General features: G+C 40.3%; 1 protein-coding gene across 1 annotated transcript in view; it reads left to right on the forward strand.

The window, feature by feature from the left end:
* Window positions 1–22,399, forward strand: part of IQCA1 (IQ motif containing with AAA domain 1) — a 100,998-nt gene that overhangs the window by 56,304 nt on the left and 22,295 nt on the right. The window contains exons 9-14 of the mRNA XM_026852418.1: window positions 364–439; window positions 6,587–6,693; window positions 6,903–6,998; window positions 13,909–13,970; window positions 16,789–16,871; window positions 19,717–19,824. Coding sequence (XP_026708219.1) covers window positions 364–439; window positions 6,587–6,693; window positions 6,903–6,998; window positions 13,909–13,970; window positions 16,789–16,871; window positions 19,717–19,824 — 532 coding nt within the window. The remainder of the gene's footprint in view (window positions 1–363; window positions 440–6,586; window positions 6,694–6,902; window positions 6,999–13,908; window positions 13,971–16,788; window positions 16,872–19,716; window positions 19,825–22,399) is intronic.

Consider the following 22,399-nt stretch of genomic DNA (forward strand, 5'->3'; position numbering starts at 1 on the left):
ATGGGGACGGGACAGGGGGGGACAGTCCTACCATAAGATTATTTTTTTAAATAGCAAAATAATTTCATTTGCATGTTGCAAGTCTCTTACTTATATTACATGTTCAAACAAGCCTAACTTTAATTATTGTGACCTTAGTAGGTCAACTGACGAACAGACACCCTCTCTCTTCTCTCAATGGGATAAAACTTCCTTATAGCCTGCTAGGAAGATTTTTATTGATGAGACAGTAGCATTTTATTCCTCAAAACAAGTATTTAAAAATCCAATGAAAATTATGACACTTTTTTGTACTTGCAGAGGTTCTACATCTTAATATTCTGCTTTTTCTTTCCACCCCACCATGCCCCCCTGCTCCTCTAGGAAGAGGAAGAAGGCTGGAAAATGGCTCCCAGTAATTTCCTTTCAATAATGGAGGAAGGAAACAGTCAATACAAAGGTCAGTAGAAAAAGATAACAATTACAGCTGGAATGTTCTTCTAATTCAGCTTAATCTGAATGTCATTCCTATAAGGTCAAATAGTGCAGCTGCCCAAACTACAGAACATTATAGAAATGAGGACATTAGATAAAAACGGTATTTAGGGAGGGACTCTCTCTCAGTACCTCGAGTCTTCTTAAGACTCATCTATATAAGTGACAGTGGCCAAACTATAACTAAATTGCTTTGATGTTCGTGCAGGGACTTTCTTGGGTTTTCTGAGGACAACAAAATGACAACTGAATAGCAAATAGTTCAGAAGCCCTATTCTGTAGATCAGACTTCAGCATCAATGTTTTCATGCTCCTGGAAACTCTTTATCCTGTCTTCCTCTCATTCATGGAATGTGTCCATAGATTCATCTACACTATCTACAGCTAGTCAAATTATTTTTTATTATATTTTTCAATAGGAGAATCATCTATTCAAGCAAAGGCACAAAAATGTTGCTGGACCATGAATACACTTCCTTCATTCAAAGCATGTACAACAAACTCACAGCTAGGAGACTGGCTGTTTCTTCACTTTGAGAAAGCATCCAAAAAGTAGGGGGTTTGAAATTTTAAAAAGTGGTTTTCACAAAAGGACATCTTGCTCTTTTCCATATCTCTTCTACCCTCTTCTCTACACCTGATGATTTTGTCTATCTCTAAACACTTGTCTTCAGTGTGTGCCCTAGATACACAAGTGAGTTAGCAACTACTTGTGCTGGGCCTGGCAGTGAGCATGGAAGTCATGCACTTACCTGAAATGGAAAGGAGCATCTGTCCCATCAACTGTAAGTGAGCAGCGTGATAGCACTCCAGTTTGGCTTGTCTGACCTTTGAAGTTCTCAGTTGTACAGTTTGTCTGATCAAAGATTTCAGGGTTATTTTTGCTATATTTCATGCATATCATTAATTTCAAACAATTAAAATTTTTTTAATTTTTGCTCCCTGCTCTGCAGAGTTAGTGGCTTGCTAAAAATTCCTCATATGAGAAGTGTCCATTATTCCCTCCTGCTGATAAATTACTGACATCAGGGTTTCTGCCTGATTCAGGTTGGCTGGAGAGAAAGAAGTATACAACTTACTTTCTAAATACACATCGGCAGTTTTGCCTGATCTCTGACTTCTAGCAATTAGGATTTTCTTACACATTATAAATCATAAAGCAGTTTTATGACTAAAGAGGAGTTATTCATCCCAGACTTGAATGCAATGTCAGAACCCCATTGAAGTCAGCAAGAGTTTTAGATAAGGATCAAATTCTGTCCTTTCCTTGACTGGCCAAGAACTTTATTTCTGCTTTTCTATGCACTCGGGACAAAATGGCACCTTGCAACTGGAGACCAGCAATAGCAAGACCGGTGTTTCCCATCCAGCGAGTCCTGAGAGCCATAAAGGAGCAGTGTAGAGGCCCTACCTGTTGCGAAGTAGCAACAAGAGGGCGGGAGGGTTTCGCATTGCTACATAGGCTTGGCAATATGCTCATCCAGCACTCTGCTAACAAGGAGGTGATGTAGTAGCTGCTTTCCAGTGCTCCCACAGTGCTGCTTGGATCCCCTGCTGAGGCTTTACAGTCTAACAGTCTTCGATACCATGCTGAACTGCAAATTCACAGATTCCTTGTATTTGTGCAAATAACTCTCCTCCAAGTTGTAGGCTGTACCCATATACTTTCCTCCATGTTCGACTGTGACTTCCCACAGAGGGTTTAAACAATGCTTCCCGACGTGGCAGTGGATGCCAGTGTTAGGAATAAAAACACTGCAGAGGTCGATAGGTTAGTTTAATAGGAACAGAAGCTCCCAAATTTCGCAACTATCTCAAGTAATAACAAGTCAGAAGGTTCATGAGAGGATGTGGGACATGTTTGTCACCAAACTGTATCTAAACACCAGTACTGCCATTCCTAACAAGATACCTGCTTTCAGCTCTGCAAGTATATAACATATTGGGGTTACTCATAATAACTTTTAGCATGAAGGCAAGTGCTGAACTGGGGGTCTTGTGTTCCTGTATATCTCATAAGGCCTCCCAGGGGCAACTCTGCAGCCCATCAACTGTCTGTGGAACCTGTGTTCCTATTCAGGCACCTGAATTGGGATGCCTAAAGCCAGTCAGCATTGAGTACCTCCATCTCCCCATTATGTACTGGCAGCACTTGCAGGTACACTGCAATGATGTGCTCAGGTAGGTCAGGCATGGGCAGCATCCTTTTGTGACAGATAAAGACTCGAGCCTGGCATTCAGAGTTAAACACCAATGCTCATCATCAGCCCATCCTGCCAGAGCTGACAGCTACTCCTCTAGGTCTAAAAGCACATAAGAAGGAACCATTTTCTACACAGAGCACAAGTAGAAATCCTCAGAGTGGAAAAAGCTCACTTGCAAGCTTCAAAGAATAGCTGAAGTTCTGTCTTATATGCTGTAAGTCTATAGCTGTTCAGTTGAATTTCATGTGGGTTTTTTTCCTTCTAGTGAACCAAGTCTGTTCAACACCATATTTATTTTTAGTAAACAGCTGTTAATTCCTCCATGCAGCACAATTCCCTGCCTCATTCACAAGCACTTAGTGCTTTTTATTGCAGGACACTACCACAATACTACCTGGTGGTTGTTCAGAATAATTTTGCTTTCAATCTGGCCATGGATAAGGTTCCTTTTTCAAGGCCTCCAGAATCAAATCTAAAACAACTTCTAACCAGAACAATCTTAGCAGTTTCTTGTTTTAATTTTATCCTGCTTTCATTTCAGTAGCAGATTTTTTTTTTAGGAAAAAATGGGTTTGAGTTTGGTCTTTCTACACCAGGAACTTTATTCTTATATAGAAATAGCTCAGTTACTATAACAATTTGTACAGAAGTTCAAATTTATTAGTGCATCTATCTTGAAAACACAATTGAAGTAGGGGAGCTTGATTAAGTTTATATCAGATGCCTACAATGGAATAAATTAAAGACCCTTATGAGTGTGTCTAAAGTTTACCTGCAACAACATTGTTTAGTAACACATACACTCCCAATATTTACCATTAAGAAAGTCGTCCCATTTCCTGAATCTGGCTACTTTGTTCTTAGGTTACTTAAATATTTAAAAATATGTAGATCAGTTTTCACAAATATCTAAGCATTTCAGTTACAGACTTTTCCACCCCAATTGGTTTTTTCTCCTCTACCAAGCTAGAACTACTACCTAAACTTCACTGGAATTCATGAAGATTTGTATTCTTCTAGAACTGTATGTGGCAGTTTTGCTAGTTGCTAAACTATCACATACATTTGCCAAGCTCTACCTAAAACACTTACTTTATACACTGATGTTGAAAACAGCCAGTTTCTGTGTGACATCTACTTTTACACTGGAATAGCAAGAGTTTATGTGGAACAAATGTAAGCAATCAGATTCATTACCTTCACCTTCCTGGGGTTTGTTTTTGCTGTAACCTGTGCTGTGAGGCAGCAATGTGCTATTCCCCCCACTATACAGATGGTGAGTTGATATTTAGGACTTGCTCAGTGTTGCAGAGGATATTTGAGTTCAACACAAATACTCCCTGGCCCAAACTTAAGGTGTGGTGATACTATGTTTTTTTAACCAGGTATTAAAAGATTCAAATCCTTTTTCCAGGAGATTGAAAGTGGTAATTTTTAAAAAAGCTTCATGTGTCAGACAAATATATTTCAATTATTAGTCATAAGTTGTTCGCTGAAATCCAGGGGTATTAGAATTACCTATGAGTCTTCAAAGTAAAATCTAATGCTGTTGATCTTAGCAGTCATGTTAGTGGACTGGGCTGTCTTTTGAGTTCTGAGCTAGAGAGGTATGTGTATAAAATAATCCAAAGATAAGCATGCACTATTTTAGAAGAGGCGATATAAACTGCACTGCATACACACACGCACAAAAATAGCTCTCATTGCTTGAGGACCCTGTCTGTAACTAAACACCAGGCTCTTTTGACCAGCCAGTGAAAACATAACTTCCTTAGCCTCCTGACCTTACTTTAAAAATAACTTTGAAATATTTTGTTGATCTATAAAAGAACAACATAGCATCTAACACCTATGAGTTATTGATCTCTTCTAAAATGAGGGACCTCTAACCTAGTGGCTAATATAGCACTCAGAAAACTCATTGCCAGGTAATATCAGAGGCAGCTGCCTAATCTGTGGGTACTGTCACTGGTTTGCCTGCAGTGGATATTAACCACTAATCAATTTACAAAATGACAATAAACAATTATGAAAAAAAGTAAAAATCTATGGATCCCTCTATGAAAAATAAATACCTAAAACCTAGTACTCCTGTGAAAACATAGCACTTGCAACCTGTTGACCCAGTGAGGAAAGCATTTAAAAATTCACATAACTCCCATATAACATCCTCTTTCCCCAAGGCTGAAATTCCAGGCTGGTAACCCTGGAGGAGGTACCTTCTAACTAGGGCAAATCGGCTTTCCCTCTTGAAATACTACGTGACATCTGTCATGCCATCTGATGACCCGCAAATAATTTAAAGAAATTAATGTCTATACCTTTGAATTTCTTTCCTCATTACCAAAAAATCCACTGCCCTTTTCCATCTCTACCGTTTTCAGTTATGAAATTAAGACTACTCACCTGCAAAAACTATTCCCTATGTGTAAAGCCACAAATACTCTGCATGTAATTGGACTCTGGAAATTTGTAGGGGATGGAAATAGCAGCCAGTATGATATTAACTCAACTAAAACTTGAATGATCTCCTGTGGGTACTGTGAAAACCTCCCTGAATTTATAGTGCCTTAGAAATGGCAGTGGGTACAGGAAAGAGTACCCTGTACAAAACAGATTCATAAAGGAGCCTATGTCTTGAAGTGGAAAGCTGTCTATTTAAATCATCTGCAAATTGAATTAGCACATACTGCTGGAGATTAGCTGTCATTTATAAAGATACTATCAGGGCTTGAAATGCAAGATATCAATTGTCTTCCTTCAAATTAGCTCAAAAATTGTAGAAAGAAGAGAGACATTTCCAATAAAAGAGGCACCTTTTGCTCATAGCAGAGAATTCAGATATGCACTGAGCTTGCCAGACTTAATTTAGTTTTCTTTCTAAAGAACAAATTGCAGTTTGCTTCAACAAAAAAAAAAAAAACAAACAACCTGCACCTCAGGATCATTAGCTACTTTATGATAAACAGGGGGTGGGTTTTCTGATCATCAGTTTGCACAAGCTTGCTTTGTTCCTGAGGTTAGGTCTCATTATTTATCCTTTACACAACACTAAGAACTAGAGGTGATATATCAGGTGGGCCTTGTCTCTTTTTGGAAAAGACTTTGACTGCCTCTCAATTACTGCAGCAGGCTTAAAACTCCCCAAAGTTAAAACTCTGTGTGGCTGTATGTCACTTGTGGGTTGGATGCAGGTTATTGCTCTGTCACAGACTCACTGTCCCCTCACACTCCCACATTTCCATGTTCTCTGTGAAGGGTTTTATGTCTATACCTACTCCTGGCCCATATTTCAGTCTCATATGAATTACTACAAAGGCTAACTCACAAGGTTGCAGCAGCTTTAACTTAGCATTAGATAACTGATCAGAAGAGAACAAGGAAGCTTCCTGGTTTAAACTAAACACCTTCCCTTGGTCCCCAAGCCTGCATTATGCCAGGCAAGAGACATGCATAGAGACCACAATCCTCAAGACAGAAGCCATCTTTGGGACTTCTTCATGGTAAAGATTTAAGCACTATGCTATTAAACAAAGAGAAGAAGAATGCCAACGTCAGGCACGATACAGTTCAGCCAATCCTGTACTACCTGCTCTTGAAGATGAACAACACTCCAGGTATTCAGTTTTACAACCAGAAAAATGACAGCCTCCATATCCCATTATCCTCCTGAAATCTGATACCAATTTATAGTCCAAGGCAAAAAAAAAAGTTAACCTCAAGATTTACAGATCCTAACACAACACGGCTCTGAACTTGGTAAGGGTCCCTAGAGCCTGATACTTTCATACAGCTAATAATTTAATAAAAGCTGCCTACAACTACCTATTTTTTGCCTCCAGAAGCAGATAGAGAAACCAATGGCTTCTGTAACTTTTTCCCCCTTTCTTCTGTCTTTTGGATAACAGCCGTTTGGCAGAACAGAGATGAGGGATGGGATTTTCTCCAGGATCATGACCCAGAGCTGATCAAAGAAGAGAAACGGGAAGAAGTGGAGGAAGAGATCAGAGTGCAGGTGTGCTTACAATAGTAAGAGGACACTAATAACGTGCATTGCCTGTGTGTATTTCTCTACAGCTGTAAGAACTGGCCCTGGCATAGACCTTACCTCCTTCCAGACTCCCTACTATCTGTTCTTTGCTTTAACACTTGTTTAGCTGAACATTTGTCTGAAGTGTGGTGGCAGAACAGAAGACTTAGAAAAATTCAACTGTGTTTGATTAGGTTGATGAATTGATGCAAAAGAAGCTGGAGAATCTCAGACTGGCTGTGGATGGAGAGAAGAGTGACAAACAGAAAAAAGGAAGAAAAGGTGAAAAGGTAATAGCAGCAAGTTGGGAGAATTCAGGGTAAATCTCCCTTCTCTGCCCAGATGCCATGGTATTCAGTGCAAACCTTAGTCTATAGATACCAGGATCAAAATGTTCGATCTAAACATTGGCTGAATCTCAATTCAGAGATGTGTTTTTTTTCCCCGGGCCTTTTCCTTTAGCTGTAATTATTCCTTGCCCTTTATAAATGCTTAGGACAAGTTGAACTATTCCAGAGATAAATCATTAGAGGATGGATCAGATTTTCAAGAGGGATGCACACCCTCTTGAAATCCTCTGGTCCAGTCAAACAGGAAAATCCAAGGAATCCCTCTCTAAGGTGACAACTTCAGATTAATACAGTTTTCCAAGATGGATCTGGGTGCCAGTAAGTTTTCCAGCTGCAGGCTGTTCTCCTCCTAAATGAGGACTGGTTGATGTGTTTCAAAACTGTACACCAAAAAAATTAACTTGGAATGTTTTGGTGTAACCTTTCATTTATCTCTAACAGCACATATCACACACAGACAGGTACACATTGTTTAATTGTGTTATTACTTATTATTGAAGGGGTTGGGAACTTGCAATTAATCCAAGTTTATTTAAGTATATAAAATGAGACATACATTATTTTTAGTGTGTGTTACCCACTGAAACAGAGCACGCATCACATTCACATCTAGTTTCACAGTATTACCATATGCAGAATTCCACAGTGTGGTTGCCCAAATTCCTTACCCATGCATCTAAACTATAGATCATATCAGTGCAAAGTAACTCAAAGCTTACAGACCCTACCATTCAATCAAGACATCCACTTAAAATCCTCAAGGGAAATAGCCAACCCTAATCTCATGTTGTATTTTATGTCTATATTCCATATAGCATGCAAATGCTTGCTATTGCAGTACTCTTCCACCTGACAAATGTACAGAGACAATTTAATAATGCAAGACTGGAGCGACTCTGAAATCTGATACCAATTGGATTGTTAAATCTGTTTCAAAAATAGGCCTAAGATATACAGACAAAATATTGCAACAATCTTCCCAAAGTTGCCATGGGCAGATGCATTCAGGTCAGCTGGTCAAAAGTCTGCTTCAAAATGTCACATTGGAATGACAAAGCTTTATGCTGGGGTGGGGTTTTTCTCCTTCAATATAGTGTTGGAAGGGTTTTGGGTGGAGGGAGGTTATTTAACTTTTGTTTTCCCAAGTTGTGCCAGTAGCCTGAGAGAATGAGGGAGGGAAGAAGAGAGGAAAGAAGTACTAATTAAATAATACAAGTTCCCTAAAGATTTTCTCAAAAGAAAAACAGTTCTATTTTATGGGTGGGGAATGGAAGGAGGTATCCAGTTTTATCCAAAACATATCTTCCTTGTGCAGAACTTTTTGAAATGTCCAATTGGTGTTGGCAAAGGCCTTTTCTAATTAGTGTTTGCATAAATATCTCAGTCCATAAACCAACACAGTGTGTACATACCTGTGCAGACAGAGTTCAGGTGTGCTTTATGAAAATCTGGCCTATATAACAAAAATAATAGGAGCTGGCAAGTTTTGGAAGCAGCTTATTAATTTGTTATTCAGCAAAAAGCCTCCAGTACTTCAAGGTATGTATTACCACATCCTAGGTCCCATATGTGTCGTTCCCCCCCCCAAACTATGCAATGTGAAATAACAGCAGGTTCGGATTCTCATTGTAGCCATGAACACATCTGGAGCACGATGTAAAACTCTTTTTTTTTTTTTCCACCCAAAAGGGATATTCTGCAAAGAAAAGCATTCTCAGAAGGATTCAACATTCTTCAGAAAAAATCAAACCTTTGTCTGCACTCTGTCAGTGGGGAATGGGTAGCAAGGGTAATTTTTTTAAGTTGAACTCTTAAAAATGGAATTTTCTGCCTAGGGGCAGTTACCCCAAATTCACAATGCCACATTTGGCCTCCTGTCGGTTGTAAGGAGGATTTTCTTCTACATTCTTTGTAGGTAGACACCACAGTAGAACTGGGGCTTTTTTTGTTGTCAGGGAAAGTCATTACCCAGGGGTGTTCAGGATAGATTTCCTCTGCCTTTTCAAGCACACCTTAGGATAAGTAGTTTACAGCTTTTAAAAATTCTGTCAAATCCATATTAAAAACCCCAAACAAACCTATCTTACCCACAGGAGGTAATTTGAGTATGAAACCCTGTTTGGAAGCCCCTTCTGTGGACGAATCAGCAAGAACATTTTAGAATTGCACTCTAAAGGAAAAGCAGAAACTCCCTCCCAGTCAGTGTTTCAGATGTCTCTAGTCTTAAATAAACAAAATTTAACAGCTTCAGGCATATCAGTAGGCCACTCCTTTATTTCCACGCACTGTACTTTCTAGGCTGAACTTTATCACTGACTCCCAAACCTTCAAATACCACTTAATGCTAAAAGGTGACACTTAACCCTACAAAGAATTGCTCATCACCCCTGAAGATAAAAACCCCTTTTGCCAGCTTTGTGGAAGAATCATCTGGAGTGGAAAGTCAAATTGCTCTTCCCATTACAAACAGGTCTTCAGACCAGTAAACTGGTCTGAAAAATACCTAAACTAATTAGATTGCACCTCCCTGGAAGTGTTCAAGGCCAAGTTGGATGGGGCATTGAGCAACCTGATCTAGTGGAAGGTTTCCCTGCCCGTGGCAGAGGGGTTGGAGCTAGATGATCTTTAAGGTCCCTTCCAACACAAATCTTTTTCTGATAATATGCAGCAAGCCACACTGCTGTCGTGTGAGGCACAGATCCTGTGCCTCTGTTCATGTTGGAAGCATCTCACACCACAGACTGTCCCACTATTATTTGTCCTTATGGTCCAGCATTGATGGGGTATAGAGCACAAGAGTCCTTGTTAAGAGACACACTGTGCTGGATTCTGATTGTTTCGGATAGCTCTTGATCTGATGACTGTCACAGGAGAGGGGATGAGGATACAACAGAAACAAAGGAACGTGATTCAGCTCTGCTGCAAATTGCATTTTTCTTCACTGTGTGCAGTGGCAGCTTGTCATCCACCCAGCCATGGATCAGCAAGCTGGTACTGTAAGAACCTGTGTAAAAACAGGCTAAGGAAAGATTTGAAGGGAAATTGCCTCCTCATGAGTTGTTTCCTAGACACTGATGTCTTGGAAAGCTGGCAAAGGGATGTCAGAAGGTATAAGTCCCCACTCAGCCTAGAGAAGCCTTGTATAAAGCACCTGAACTGAAAGAGAAAGGACTAGCATTTACAAACTATTTGATTTCTAAAAAGTTGGTGGCATCCTCGTGCCAGTGCAAACTTTTTAGTGAAATGTCGTTGTTCTGAGTACACCCCTTTCTGCTCACAGCCCAAGCTTCTGATCTGGGTGGCTCAACCCACCAAGTATTTTTTTCTAGATGGATGCCATGTACCCAACCATGGTACCGAGAGGGCTTACAGCCAAGGGTGTTTCTCTTGAGAATCAGCAGCCAAGTAAACCACCACAGACCTAACTTCTTTAAACTGGATTTCCACCCAACATAAGAGCTGACAGATCTGCTCTCTGCATTTAGTGACCTGGAAGTTACATTTGAGTGCTTATCAGAGTACTTGTTATCAAGCCCATTGTACTGCTTTTCCTGCTCTGCTCCCCCAAGGATTTGTTTCCGGTCCCACTGCAGGTAAGGCAACCACACACCCGCACATAGACAAAGACATGGCCAGAATTCAGAAAAAAAAAAAAAAGAGGGGACATGGGAACCTGAGTGTGTAAAAGTTGCTTCTGAAATAGGCCTTGCTTGCATCTCAACACAGCTTTAGATATCCCCTTTTTGATGCAGCCAGACAGAAACAAAGAAAACCACAAGAGGTCAACCATAGCAATAGCTATGACAAAAATATTGACATCAGTCTGAAGACTTGGTAAGAGGAGAGCCATAGTGAATAAGGCCAGAAAACAGGCTGAGCCAGAATTGAGGAAAGGCTGGGTTTGAGGACAGTGATTAACAACCCATGTTGGATTTTTTGTAGCTGATGGAGATTACCACTCATAACTCTCAGCCAGCTGTGGGGGCTGTAACCTCTTTGGATGCTATAGCTAAATCCAACAGGGATTACAAATCAGAGCCCCTCATTTAGCAAGACTTTAATTATCAGTGGGAACATCTTTGTCTAAGGACTTTTTTAGTGCAAGGTTCAGAGACTACTCTCTGTATCTTGGCATTGCCAGAAAAAGATTTCTCAACCCAGAGGAGATACACACACACACAATGCAAATCTGCACTTACTCAGCCTCCCATCCAGGCATCATCCATGATCCAAGGAATCCACTCACTCACTCACTTCATAGACTGCTGCCTATACACTATCATTTCCCTTAAATCACAGGAGTACTTTCCTCTCATTACTTTTCCACATAGTTGGTGGTAGTAGCTGCAGACAGCTGATAGCAGCAGGACTTGTGTGATCACAGCCAAAGGGTGACACAGATCCTTCAGTTCCAATGTAGAACAATTCTCTCAGTGAGACATTTTGGCTACCCTCTCCCTTCTGGTGCCAGAGACACTCTGCTCTGGAATCTGGTCTGAAATTAGGTCTGTGTTTGCTTGTAGCAACCTCTACACTACTCAAACCATTTTCATGTGCCCACACAGTAAGACAAGATACCACACTGAGCACGGAAGGCAGTCTTCTGTCGTCTGCCAACTAATAACTAATGCAGTTCACTACATGTGACTTATCAAAGCAGAAAATAACCAAGTAAACGGATGGCTACACAGAAGCTAGACTGACATTTCAGAGATAGAAACAAGGAGATTTCTGTTATAAATGATGAGCATGTTCACATTCATTAAACATTATCGTTTTCTAAATATAAGCAGTTCCCAATAAGACATTTTGGAGGAAAGCCATTGTCTACAATTCATATTTCCCCTTATCGCATCTCAGGGTTTGCCAAATTTCCCCATAAATGCTGATGTTAATTAGGAAAACACATTTTTCCCCTGCATAGTTCATTTTTGTTTTGCTCTTGAGTTACTTTATTGATGAAGCTGCCTTGAGGACAATACCAGTTGGCCAATAAATTCAACATATGCTTAGTGTCTTTACATAGGTAGAACTGAGCTTTTCTCCCCAGTCAGACCTCATGATATGTAATTTCTATCTTATTGGAAGAAAGGTTAAAGAGACAAAGCTGGAGGAACAGCAGAAATAAACTGCTGACAGTCTCAGTATTTCCTCAGTTGTTAAAACAGCATGACATGTGCTTTGTTCTTCCCATTCTTTTCCTTTAAAACAAAACCCCACTGGCATATTCTAACAAGTATTTGTTGCTAAGCTTATTTATGTAAAGAAACCTGAGGTATAGTTCTGCAGATACAGAGTTATTTGCATTATTCTAATTCAAAACATAAAAACATCACCTTTTCCCAGTTATCTTACCCATATAGTTCTGGCTTTAATTTACATTTTCATCTAGATTATCTTTGTTGTATTGTAAACAGTAACAGGTGGTTGAACCATAGGTTATTTACATTGCGACTGTCCTTGAAAACTTACAGTTAATATATTTCTGAACGCTACTGATCCATTCTAGAAAAAAAGCCACCACAGCATTTTCCAAGTGATTGGATAAGATTTTTTAACTGAACAACATAGCCTCTAGGGCTCTGCAGAAGTATTCACTATTAAAAAAAAATAAACGACTGTATTCCCAGGAAAACAAATGTAAACTTTTGGAAAGAATAAGCTTTCTTGATCAACTAAGCATTTAAGCACATGCTTAAATTTAAGCCATTGAAGAAATCCCAAGGTGCACAAATGTCATGGTGTAAATAGTTCCACTGAAGTCATTCTAAAGTGCTTTGCAGAACTTAAGTATGGACACCAGTGGTAGGCACTAACATGGATTAATGATGCCCTCTCCACTATTAATTATCCCTAATCATATTTATGGCTTGTGAGCAGTTAATTAATGGAGGGGCTTGACATCACTGATTCACATCTTATTTATCTTTTCCATGTTTTTTTTGCAGTACGTAAAGAGACTAGTCACACAAGTCACAGTCTTCCCATAGTGAAAGTGTGGTGAAAATATCAAGAGAAGCACAGGTCATGTTTTTCTGACCTCTTCAAGCTTCTTCCCTGAGGTATTAGGAGAGAGATGGCAGAATAGTATTTAATGGTTAGAATACTAGCCAGAGACTCGGGAGGGTTGGTTTTGGGTCCTGGTCCAGCTGTAAGCACCCTGCGTGACCTTCAAGGAAGCTGCCTATATATTTTACCCCAATGTGGGAAGAAAAAAAAAAAAAAAAAAAAAAAAAGAGCAGTTACTTGGACCCCACACCCTTTTCCTCCCTGTTTCCCTCTTGGGTAAGGGCCATGCCCACTCAACTACAGAGTCATGCTCCTAAAAGGAAGGAGAGAAGATTTTTCTCTCTGAGCAAATGACCCTGGGAATCTTCTATATACAGCCTACACTGGAAGAAGCAGGACTGATTGCTTGAAAGTACGGTGCTCTTGGGGAGGTGGCAGTTGGAGGTCAGGTGTACAGACTCCCTCAGCAGCTGTATTCTAGGAAAAAGCAGCAGCTACCAGGTCACTCCATGCAGAGCCCAGTTCAAGGCACCTGCCACAGGCTCTGCATGAGACTCGTAGGCTGGACACAGCTCTTCAGCCCAGGGGTGCTCCACCTCTCCTGTGCCTTGGTGAGACACTTAGAAATGGGAACATCTGTGCTTTTATAAACAGGGACATGACTTCCTTCCCTCAGAGCATTCAAGGATATGATTTTTCCCTTTGGGTTCTTTCAGTAACAAAGGCCACATTCAAACACTGAAACACTTCCTGTTCTGGCCCTCACTTTGCTTCAGTACATTCAAATATGTATGTATCTGTACTAATGTCACTAATTCTTGCCTGGTTTTGTGGTCCTCAGAAAAAAAAGATGGTCACGAGGAAAAAGATACCCGAGATGGAGGAAGATCTAACTCCTGACAGGTAAAGAGAGAACTTGTTTACCTGAGATTCAGACAATGAGGCTGCATCTTCTTTGCATTAGATATGCTATCAGCCTTTTTAGTTTTTTAATTACACAAGGAGCATCTCAACATTGCTACGCATACCAGCATCAAGAGCCCTACAATACATAAAACCTCTTTAGTAACAGCTATAAAAAAAAAAAAAATCCATTCAAAGCCTAGATGATTAAAAAAGTATTTTATAACCTCGGAGCACATACACTTTTGCTAAAACCTTTTTTGCATTCCCAGTGAAAGCTAGAACCTTCCCACTGCCCCTACCTGGCCAATAGCTTCACAGCACCACAAATAACAGGGCAACAAAACACTGCTTTAATGCTACACAGCACAGACCTTGGTTTTCCCCATCTTCAAGAACAGATACAAATTAAGATCCTCATTCTGCAACAACACACCATTAGGGCCAGTCTCTACTAACTTCAGTCAGGTGAATTCCAGTTGCAAAGCTAAGCACATGTAACATTTAGGCAGGATATTGGACATGTTTACCTCCTTCCAATCCTCTCTGCAGGTGCAGAAGCACCTGGCTGTTTTGTTGACTGCCAGATTTTTCCACCCCAGCTGAAGCCTGATAAGGGACACTGCAGACAGGCTCCCGTACTCTATAAATCACCCTTCACACATCTGAGGTATAATGTACTTGTCATAAATCATCCTTATTTACCAATAAAAGTTCTGGCAGACCTGGCAATTTCTTGTGTACCTTTGCTCTTTGAAGCACCCTTATTTTATTTGGAAGATTTGAGAGGATTTCTTCTTTTGACATTACATTTTCAGTGGGATCATGGTGCATTCACTGATAATCCAGCCATTTTTCACCCGTACACATAACACGGACACCTACGCAGAGATATCACTGCTAGGACTTGCTGACCCAGCAGCAGTGCAGGGCAGGAGCAGACCCAGTTCCCAAGAGAGCAGGGCTGGAGAACAGCTTGAAGACAAACACACTCAATCACTGCAGGAGAAAGCACAGTAGATTCACCCTACAAATCCATTTGTAAAAGACATGCATAGCAAGACCTGGACTAGATCATCTGGGTACTAGCACTACACAATCAGTCAGTGATGTCTTTACCTGCTTTAAAATTAAAAAACCATTTCAAGCAAATATTTAAAATAAATGCATCATGGATTATGACAGAGCATGACCTCTCTTGCAAGAACAGTGCCATGGTCTGTGCTTTTAAAATTACTCTTGCACATACATGCTTCTTTATATATAAACTTAGTACAACATACAGCCATTTAAGAACACAAGCTTTTTAGTAGCTGTTTTTTCATCAGAATTTATGTGGCATTTTGGCTCCATGCTTTACTCTTCCCTGCTGAGCAGGAAAAGAGGAAGCATTTCAGAAATAACCACAAGAAGCAGCTCAGGTTCATCTCTGTTTTGCTATGGTGGAGGGGGCACAGGGGGCTTTAGTCAACAAAGACCAATCACATCACGCTTACTTGGAGGAGACTCAGGGCATATATCATTAAGCTTGCACAGTAAAAGTAATAAGACAAGAAAAGTAAAAGTCATGCTCCCAACAGAACCATCAGGTTAGTCCCATTCTACCTTCTGCTGGTTTTATGACACATACTCAATACAAAAATCACTGATAATGAAAGCAAGAGTCATAGTGGCAAAATCAAAATTGTTGAAGGGGCATTAAATTTTGTATTTGCTTATTACCACTCCTGTATTAATTGTGCCACTAACGCTGCATAAACATAAAACTTCCCAGCTGAAATGGAAAAAGGCTGCAGACCTCAAATTGTATATGTAGTTTTATTAGCCAGCTGAGAGTTGCTATTAAATATTTTTATTGTAGCCATACCAGAACGTCCAATTAGGATAGGTGACAAAGATGACAAGCGACAATGACAAAAAATGCTCAGATTTTGAAGGAAAAGGATGTGAAAAGTGCACAAACAGTGAAAGACCTAAAAAGGTTCAAATCAGTATTGTTTATACTAACAGTACAACAAGAATTTCCAACAGGCTTATTCATTTTATGTTATCCTTGAGGCAGTATCAATCTGTAGAACCTAGTGCCAAAAATGCATTGAAATGAATACTTAGATAGAATTCTGAAAGAGAGGGTGTGGAGAACTTCCATACCAACAGAAAAATAGATACAAATGGAAGTGTATTAAATCCTCATTAACTGGGAGCTATTTTCAGCCATGAAGAGAGATAGAAAGAAATCATTCCGCTGGAAAAGGTATGCTGGTTTCCACTGTATCTTCTCCCCCCAGTCCCCCCTTGGCCAGCACTACCCTAACACTGCAATAGGTAAACCACTTGTTGCTCTCATCAAGTCATTCCTAGTATGTTCTTGATGAGATGAGGCTGTCTGTTGCAAACAGAATACATTCCAAGAAGAATTAATGAATTAGTACTAATTGGAGAGCTAAGTAAATAGCTATAGTAGTGTTAGGGTTGCTATTATTGTATAATTTAAAAATAATTTCCCAGTAATTGATATTAATGAATGAGTCTATTACACAAGTCATAACTGATCTTGCATCACCTGGAAATGGGTAATGGAATCGGTGTGAGGGAGCCATGCAGTGTGTGAGGTAGTAAATAGATTCCTTACTATAATGCAGAAAACAGTATTTATTGATTTCATATTGATGGTACTAATCATCTTTACCTCTGAGCTACAAAACACATTTATAAAGCTGAGGAAACATAAATAACTCTCAAGCTAGTTCAGTTATTGAAGGACTGAGCTTTTACTTACAGTGCCCTAGAATTTCTGAGTGATGTCTCTTATCTGTAGGACCATCGATTCTCTGTACAGGGAACTAGCGGAAGAAGGATTACTAATAAAAGCCAAGACCGTGAATCTCTCCGATTATGTTGGTAAAGTACACATTTTACAGCTAATATGGTGTTTAATCTAACCAAACCTCCAGCCATTCAGTGTTCACTGACCCCTATTTCCAGTCAAGAGCGAGTTCAAGAGTAATTACACTTTCAGGACTTTAAAACTTGAATATCTAAACCCATGTATGCAAATCAAGTCTCTTTCTGCAGTGTTTAGTACCTTTCACTTCTGCTACTGAAACAGGACCTGTTTGTAAAGCTGGTGCTTAGCTCCAGGCACCAACACCTGGAAGCCTTGAATGATTTTGTATGTCACACACCACTCTGAGGTGAAACCAGGACATCCTTTAAGAGGCACTGGACAGACATTGGCAAGACAGTGCAAATTGATGAGACTAGGGATCATAATCCATCCAGAATATTTCCCAGAGAACAGCAAAATTCATACTTTCAGCATTTGTTCATTCAGCAGAGAAGACTCACCCCTTTACCTCCACTTCCCTGACTGCCCATGAACTTTGAGCAGTGCTTTGAGGCATATCTGGCCTTTCATTTGAGTAAGTTGTGTCTCTACCTAGTTCTGCATTTCATAGTCTTGTTGTCCAGTTTCTGTTACCAGCAGCTGCAGTCAGACATGCTTGCCTATGGTCTTACACAGACCAAATGAAAAAAAGCCACATGCAGGCTGCACGTCAGCACTATCTCCAAAAGCACTTGGTGACATACATCAAAATCACAGAAACCTTAGCAGCAAAAACCTTGAGATTCAGTTGTTTCAAAGGCCACCATTATTTGAATTTGCAGACATCTAGAAGCCACAATGCCAGTGTCTGTTAGCACAGTATGTGTCTAAGCCAGAAAAGCTAGATTGTTGTACGTCACCTCTAAATGCCATGTTTACGCAAACTTTTAGGAGCACCAATTATTGCCTTCAGAGTCTTTTCCCACTCTGTTGAAGGCTGAATTAACAAGTAATTCCATCCATTTTATTCTCATTAAAGATCATGAAGTAAAGTAATGGAAGATTTTCATTATTCCTTCATTCACTGAACCAATACCTTCAAAGATGCTTTTGTCCAAATATTTCTTACCACAGATGTTTTTAAAGCACATCTTAGCCAGTAGATAATAATTAACAGCTGGTAACATCAAACTTTGAAACAGGCTCAGATGGCTTTGGGCCATCTTCCCTTGACCCTGAGGTTTGAAGCCTTGGCTCCTCTGCAGCATAGAGCAACACAAGGACTGCTCCAAGTTACATTAGGAATATTCACTTCCCAGCAGCAGAAGATACTGGGCATAGAAGTGCAAAGCCTAGCAATATTCACCCGGATGCCTACACTCGTGCCAGGTCTCTCCCATTTCCCAACACAAATGCTGACCCATGCAGGCAGCAAGGAGGTGGCCCAGACTGTCAAAGCCAGCTCTTCCCCACTCAAACTCAGTCATGCTTCTGAGTTGCCAGAACAAGACACAGAAGGTATTTAAAGTTGGCCTAGGATCTGGATCTAGGCTTTTTTTTTTTCTTTCTTTTTTTTTTTTTTAAATCCAAAAAACCCCCTCCAAGGATCCAAGGACACAGTAAAAACCTGCGGAAAAAGAAGTCCTCATCTGCTCATCTCTTACAGGGCTGAAGCTTAAGGAAGGTCACTTACTTCCAGTTCCTGGGAAAAGGACAAAGAGTGGAATTGTGCTACACCGCAAGTAAAGGCACTGAAAATGTCCCCTCTCTATGACAAACCGACATCACTGAACTAATTTTCTTGGTGACCTTATCTAAATTAGTCAGAGAATATCCACTGTGATTTATGTTCAGTTGCAATTAAACCCTTTGATGCCTTCTAATTAAATCTGTGAAGATTAATTCCTATCCAGTTCTTTTGATTTCTCCTTAAATAAAAGATAAAACCTGAAATGAATTTTATTCTTCAGAGGGGATGGGGCAGTTGCACTGGGGCTTGTCTGCCTTTTTGCCCCCTAATTACAACTCCACTTTCTCTCTTAACCATTGCTAATTTACCTCTGCTCCAGAGAGCTCTAGTGCTCTCCCTTTTTATCTCCAATAAAACATAATATACTATTATTTTTCAATAATATTAACCATAATTACATTTAATTTACACTAAAAATAATAATTGGCTGCATCATTACAACTAGTTTTCCTGATTGCGGCCCATCCTTCTGGATCTTTGTTCTCTAACATGTCTTGTATATGGACTTTGACAGGGCAAGCAATGTGATTATGGCTCTGTAACAAGAGCTGAGGCAAGATTAGATCGTTTCAGTTCATGTCAGTGACTCTTAGTTTTCTTGGATTGTTTTGTGGAGGTTTTTCTGAACCAAAAATGTGAACTGCAAAAAAGCAAAAAGCCCCACCAAATTAGGTGACACGCTTAAATGTCTCACATAGTGAGAAGTCGAGATGTGATGCAGCCAGAGGAAAGCTTGTTAAAAATCTCTTTTCCCCCTTTTTGAAATCCTTTTGATAGAGCGTGGTTCACTGGGATTCCAGCCCTGCAAAATCCCAAATCTGGAAATCCTTTGCCAGCAGTGTGATTTATGGTGCTGCTAATGATTCTTCTCCACAAAGTTTCTTTAAAAGGTTACTCGAGACTGACTGCTCTGCTGAATGCCTTCCACAGTCTGGAAGGGAAAGTCCACAGTGTGTTTAACTTCATTTTCCTTTGCAGTTCACCTTTCAAATTTCTCAGGGCCACATTCCACAACAATATTGCCCTGTTTGAGTCCCTGTCCCCTGACAGTACTGGGTTGGCTGAGAGCACGTTATATTGGTATTCTATGGTAGTTTTTCATTACTTGAGTTATGCATTTTATAACAATGCACTGTCACATTTATTAAGCCCGTGCTTCCTCCCTACAGGCGAGTACAGCTATCTGGGGACCACACTTCGTCAGGCAGATACAGAGCCAATGCCCTCTCTTGCAGATGTCAGACAGCTAATAGCGCTCTATGGAATATTGCCATTAGGTAAGAGCGCAGCAAAAATTACTAGAGGGCAGAATACAATGGCTTTGCTTCCTGTCAGTAACATGCATTTTTACTGGCTTTGACAGGGCTTGATTAATCGTAATCTAAAGCATTTTGCAGTATAATTGTTTTTCAATTAAGCCTTCTGAGTGAAGACCATATCATTTTAATAGTGCATAAAGGAGCCTGCACATGCTATTGTCAAGTATTGCGTTTCCATACCATCTCTGTTTGCATGTTAACAGTTTGCGAATGGCAGCACATAAAAGGAAATCACTTGGGAAAGATAATAGCTAAAACAAGCTCCAGTGATCAAAATTAATCAAGTTAAGGGAAGGGCTAAGGTTGCAATTTACCTTTTACAAGCTGGCTAATGTTACTCAGCACTAAACAATGCAATCGTTTAAGAAATTAGTCTGAATACATTTTGTACATCAGAGAGAACACTTTTAAATGCCCTCTCAGTTTTAATGCCACACTTAGCCAATATCTAACAAGGCTTTGCTGGGTCATGTTGTTTGCTTTTAATGTAAAATCTATCCCATATTTTACTTGGGAATGGCATTAAGTCAAACTCTAGTGATTGCAAGAAGTGCCTGTCTCAAGGGCCTCTGCTCATACTTTGCTTGCATCCTTTTCCATTCCTGATTGGATTTCAGGGAGATTTTAACAAGGCATATCCTCCCCCAGGCTGTGTCATTTTGTCTACTGATCCCCTTTATAGGGCACAATAGCTGATGGTCTCCCTGCCTCCCATTCTGGCAAATGGATCAAAGCTGACACAGAGCTTCTGCTTTTCTTGCACACCTTACAGAAAGGCTGGTGCTCGGGCTCTTCTGCACTTACATGCTCTATGGCTCTCCTCAGGCACTTCCTGGGTCCCTGTCCCCAGAGCAGGCTCGATGTGCACTATTGCACCAAGCTCTCTATGGCACAAGTCTGATTCATACAGGTTTCAGGTAGAGAAGTCTGCTCCTGCTGCCCTACAGCTCAATCTGAAGTCAGGTTAACGAACAGGATGCTAGCAGCACCCTTGCCTTCAACCTAGATGAGGCTCTTCTCATCTCAGCTGGTTTTGGGTAAACCCTCAGGGGTTGGCTGCAAGTTTGACTGCAATCAGCTGAGAGAGCTCAGCAGTTATCCCTGTCTGCACTGATTGCAATGTGGTATTTCACATATCAGATAACTCCTCCAAGGTTATGTTTTAGCACCATCTAATCTAGTTAAATCAAGCCCCAAGACACCCCCAAGGCAAGAGGAAAGAGAACCCATAAATTTTCTGCCTTTTATGCAATTGGCTAAAAATCTAGGGAGAAGAGACCCTGGACTAGTTAAACAAACAGTATGTATTTACAATAGCCATTTGAAAAATGCCTTCAATTTAAAAAAAAGATATTACATGAGCTGAAAAAAGGCACAGGAATGGTTTCATCTTTTAGGTGATATGTCATGGATGACATTTTACTTAATTGGCCTCAGAACTAGTTAATCATTATATAATTGTGTATGTGTAGAAGTGAAAGTTTTTCTCAAAATAGTCACCTGATGGCAAAGAAAGCTTCAGCTTAAATGGCATTGAGAAAATTATAAGCAGCTGAAATGAGAAATAATAGTAGAAGATATACTTCATCTTTAACCACAGAGGAGTCTGCTGCTCCTCTCATAATAAATCTATGTGTAATAGTAATAGATTGGTATGGAACGACCAAATATTAATAAAGTCTGGGTGGCTGACAACTTCACTACATCCTGCACAGTGCTGAAATAATGGCATTCATCTCAGCACTCAGTCCATTGTCATTTATTTAGGACATTATACCATTAGGACGCAGATAGGCAACCTGATTAGATTTGTTTTTAAATACTATTCTTGCCTAGCTTTCCCAGACTAAGCCACAGGCTCCCTCCAGAGCCCATCACTTTTGGAGCTGGTTTCCCCCACGAGTCCCATAGCCTGATAGAACACCAGTCCCAAAGACCTTCAGAAGTAGTGGATGCTCACAGAGATCTTCAAATTTGATTTTGTAACCACCACCACTACTCACAGGATGTTTTTAGGCATTGAGACAGTGATGTTACTGGACTACCAGTGGGTATAGATATAGCATTTGACATTTCCTGCTTCTTCCATCTCTGGAGGTTCACCTGTGACAGTGACAGAGCTGCAGGGAAGACAAGTTCTATCACCATCAGCCACCTAAATCTCTCTCTGTAATTCTGTTTTCACAATGCAGGTATTTCTGCTAGGCTTTCCCAGGTGATGGAGCATATTTCTTACAGCCCAGATTGAATTTACCTGGAGCAGCTCTAGAGACAGATTTAGAAATGCTGAGCAGTCACTGCTGGTGGCAGAGCAAGTGAAGCATAGCAACCCTGGCATTTGCATTTGCTTACCCAGATAAAATGAAGGGAACAGAAAAGGATCCTTCTCCTAGCAGATATATTGTACCTGCTCTGCAACATGCAGCTGCCATGTTCCAGACTGGGGAATAACATTAGCTCTGCTGCACGTAAGCTTACGCTACACTCAGCAGGCATGCATAGAGGGGATAACAGCAGCCAAGGATTTTGGCAC

This window comes from Athene cunicularia (genome assembly GCF_003259725.1).
Source record: "Athene cunicularia isolate RWA chromosome 7 unlocalized genomic scaffold, athCun1 chr7_part1, whole genome shotgun sequence".
Lineage (NCBI taxonomy): Eukaryota > Metazoa > Chordata > Aves > Strigiformes > Strigidae > Athene > Athene cunicularia.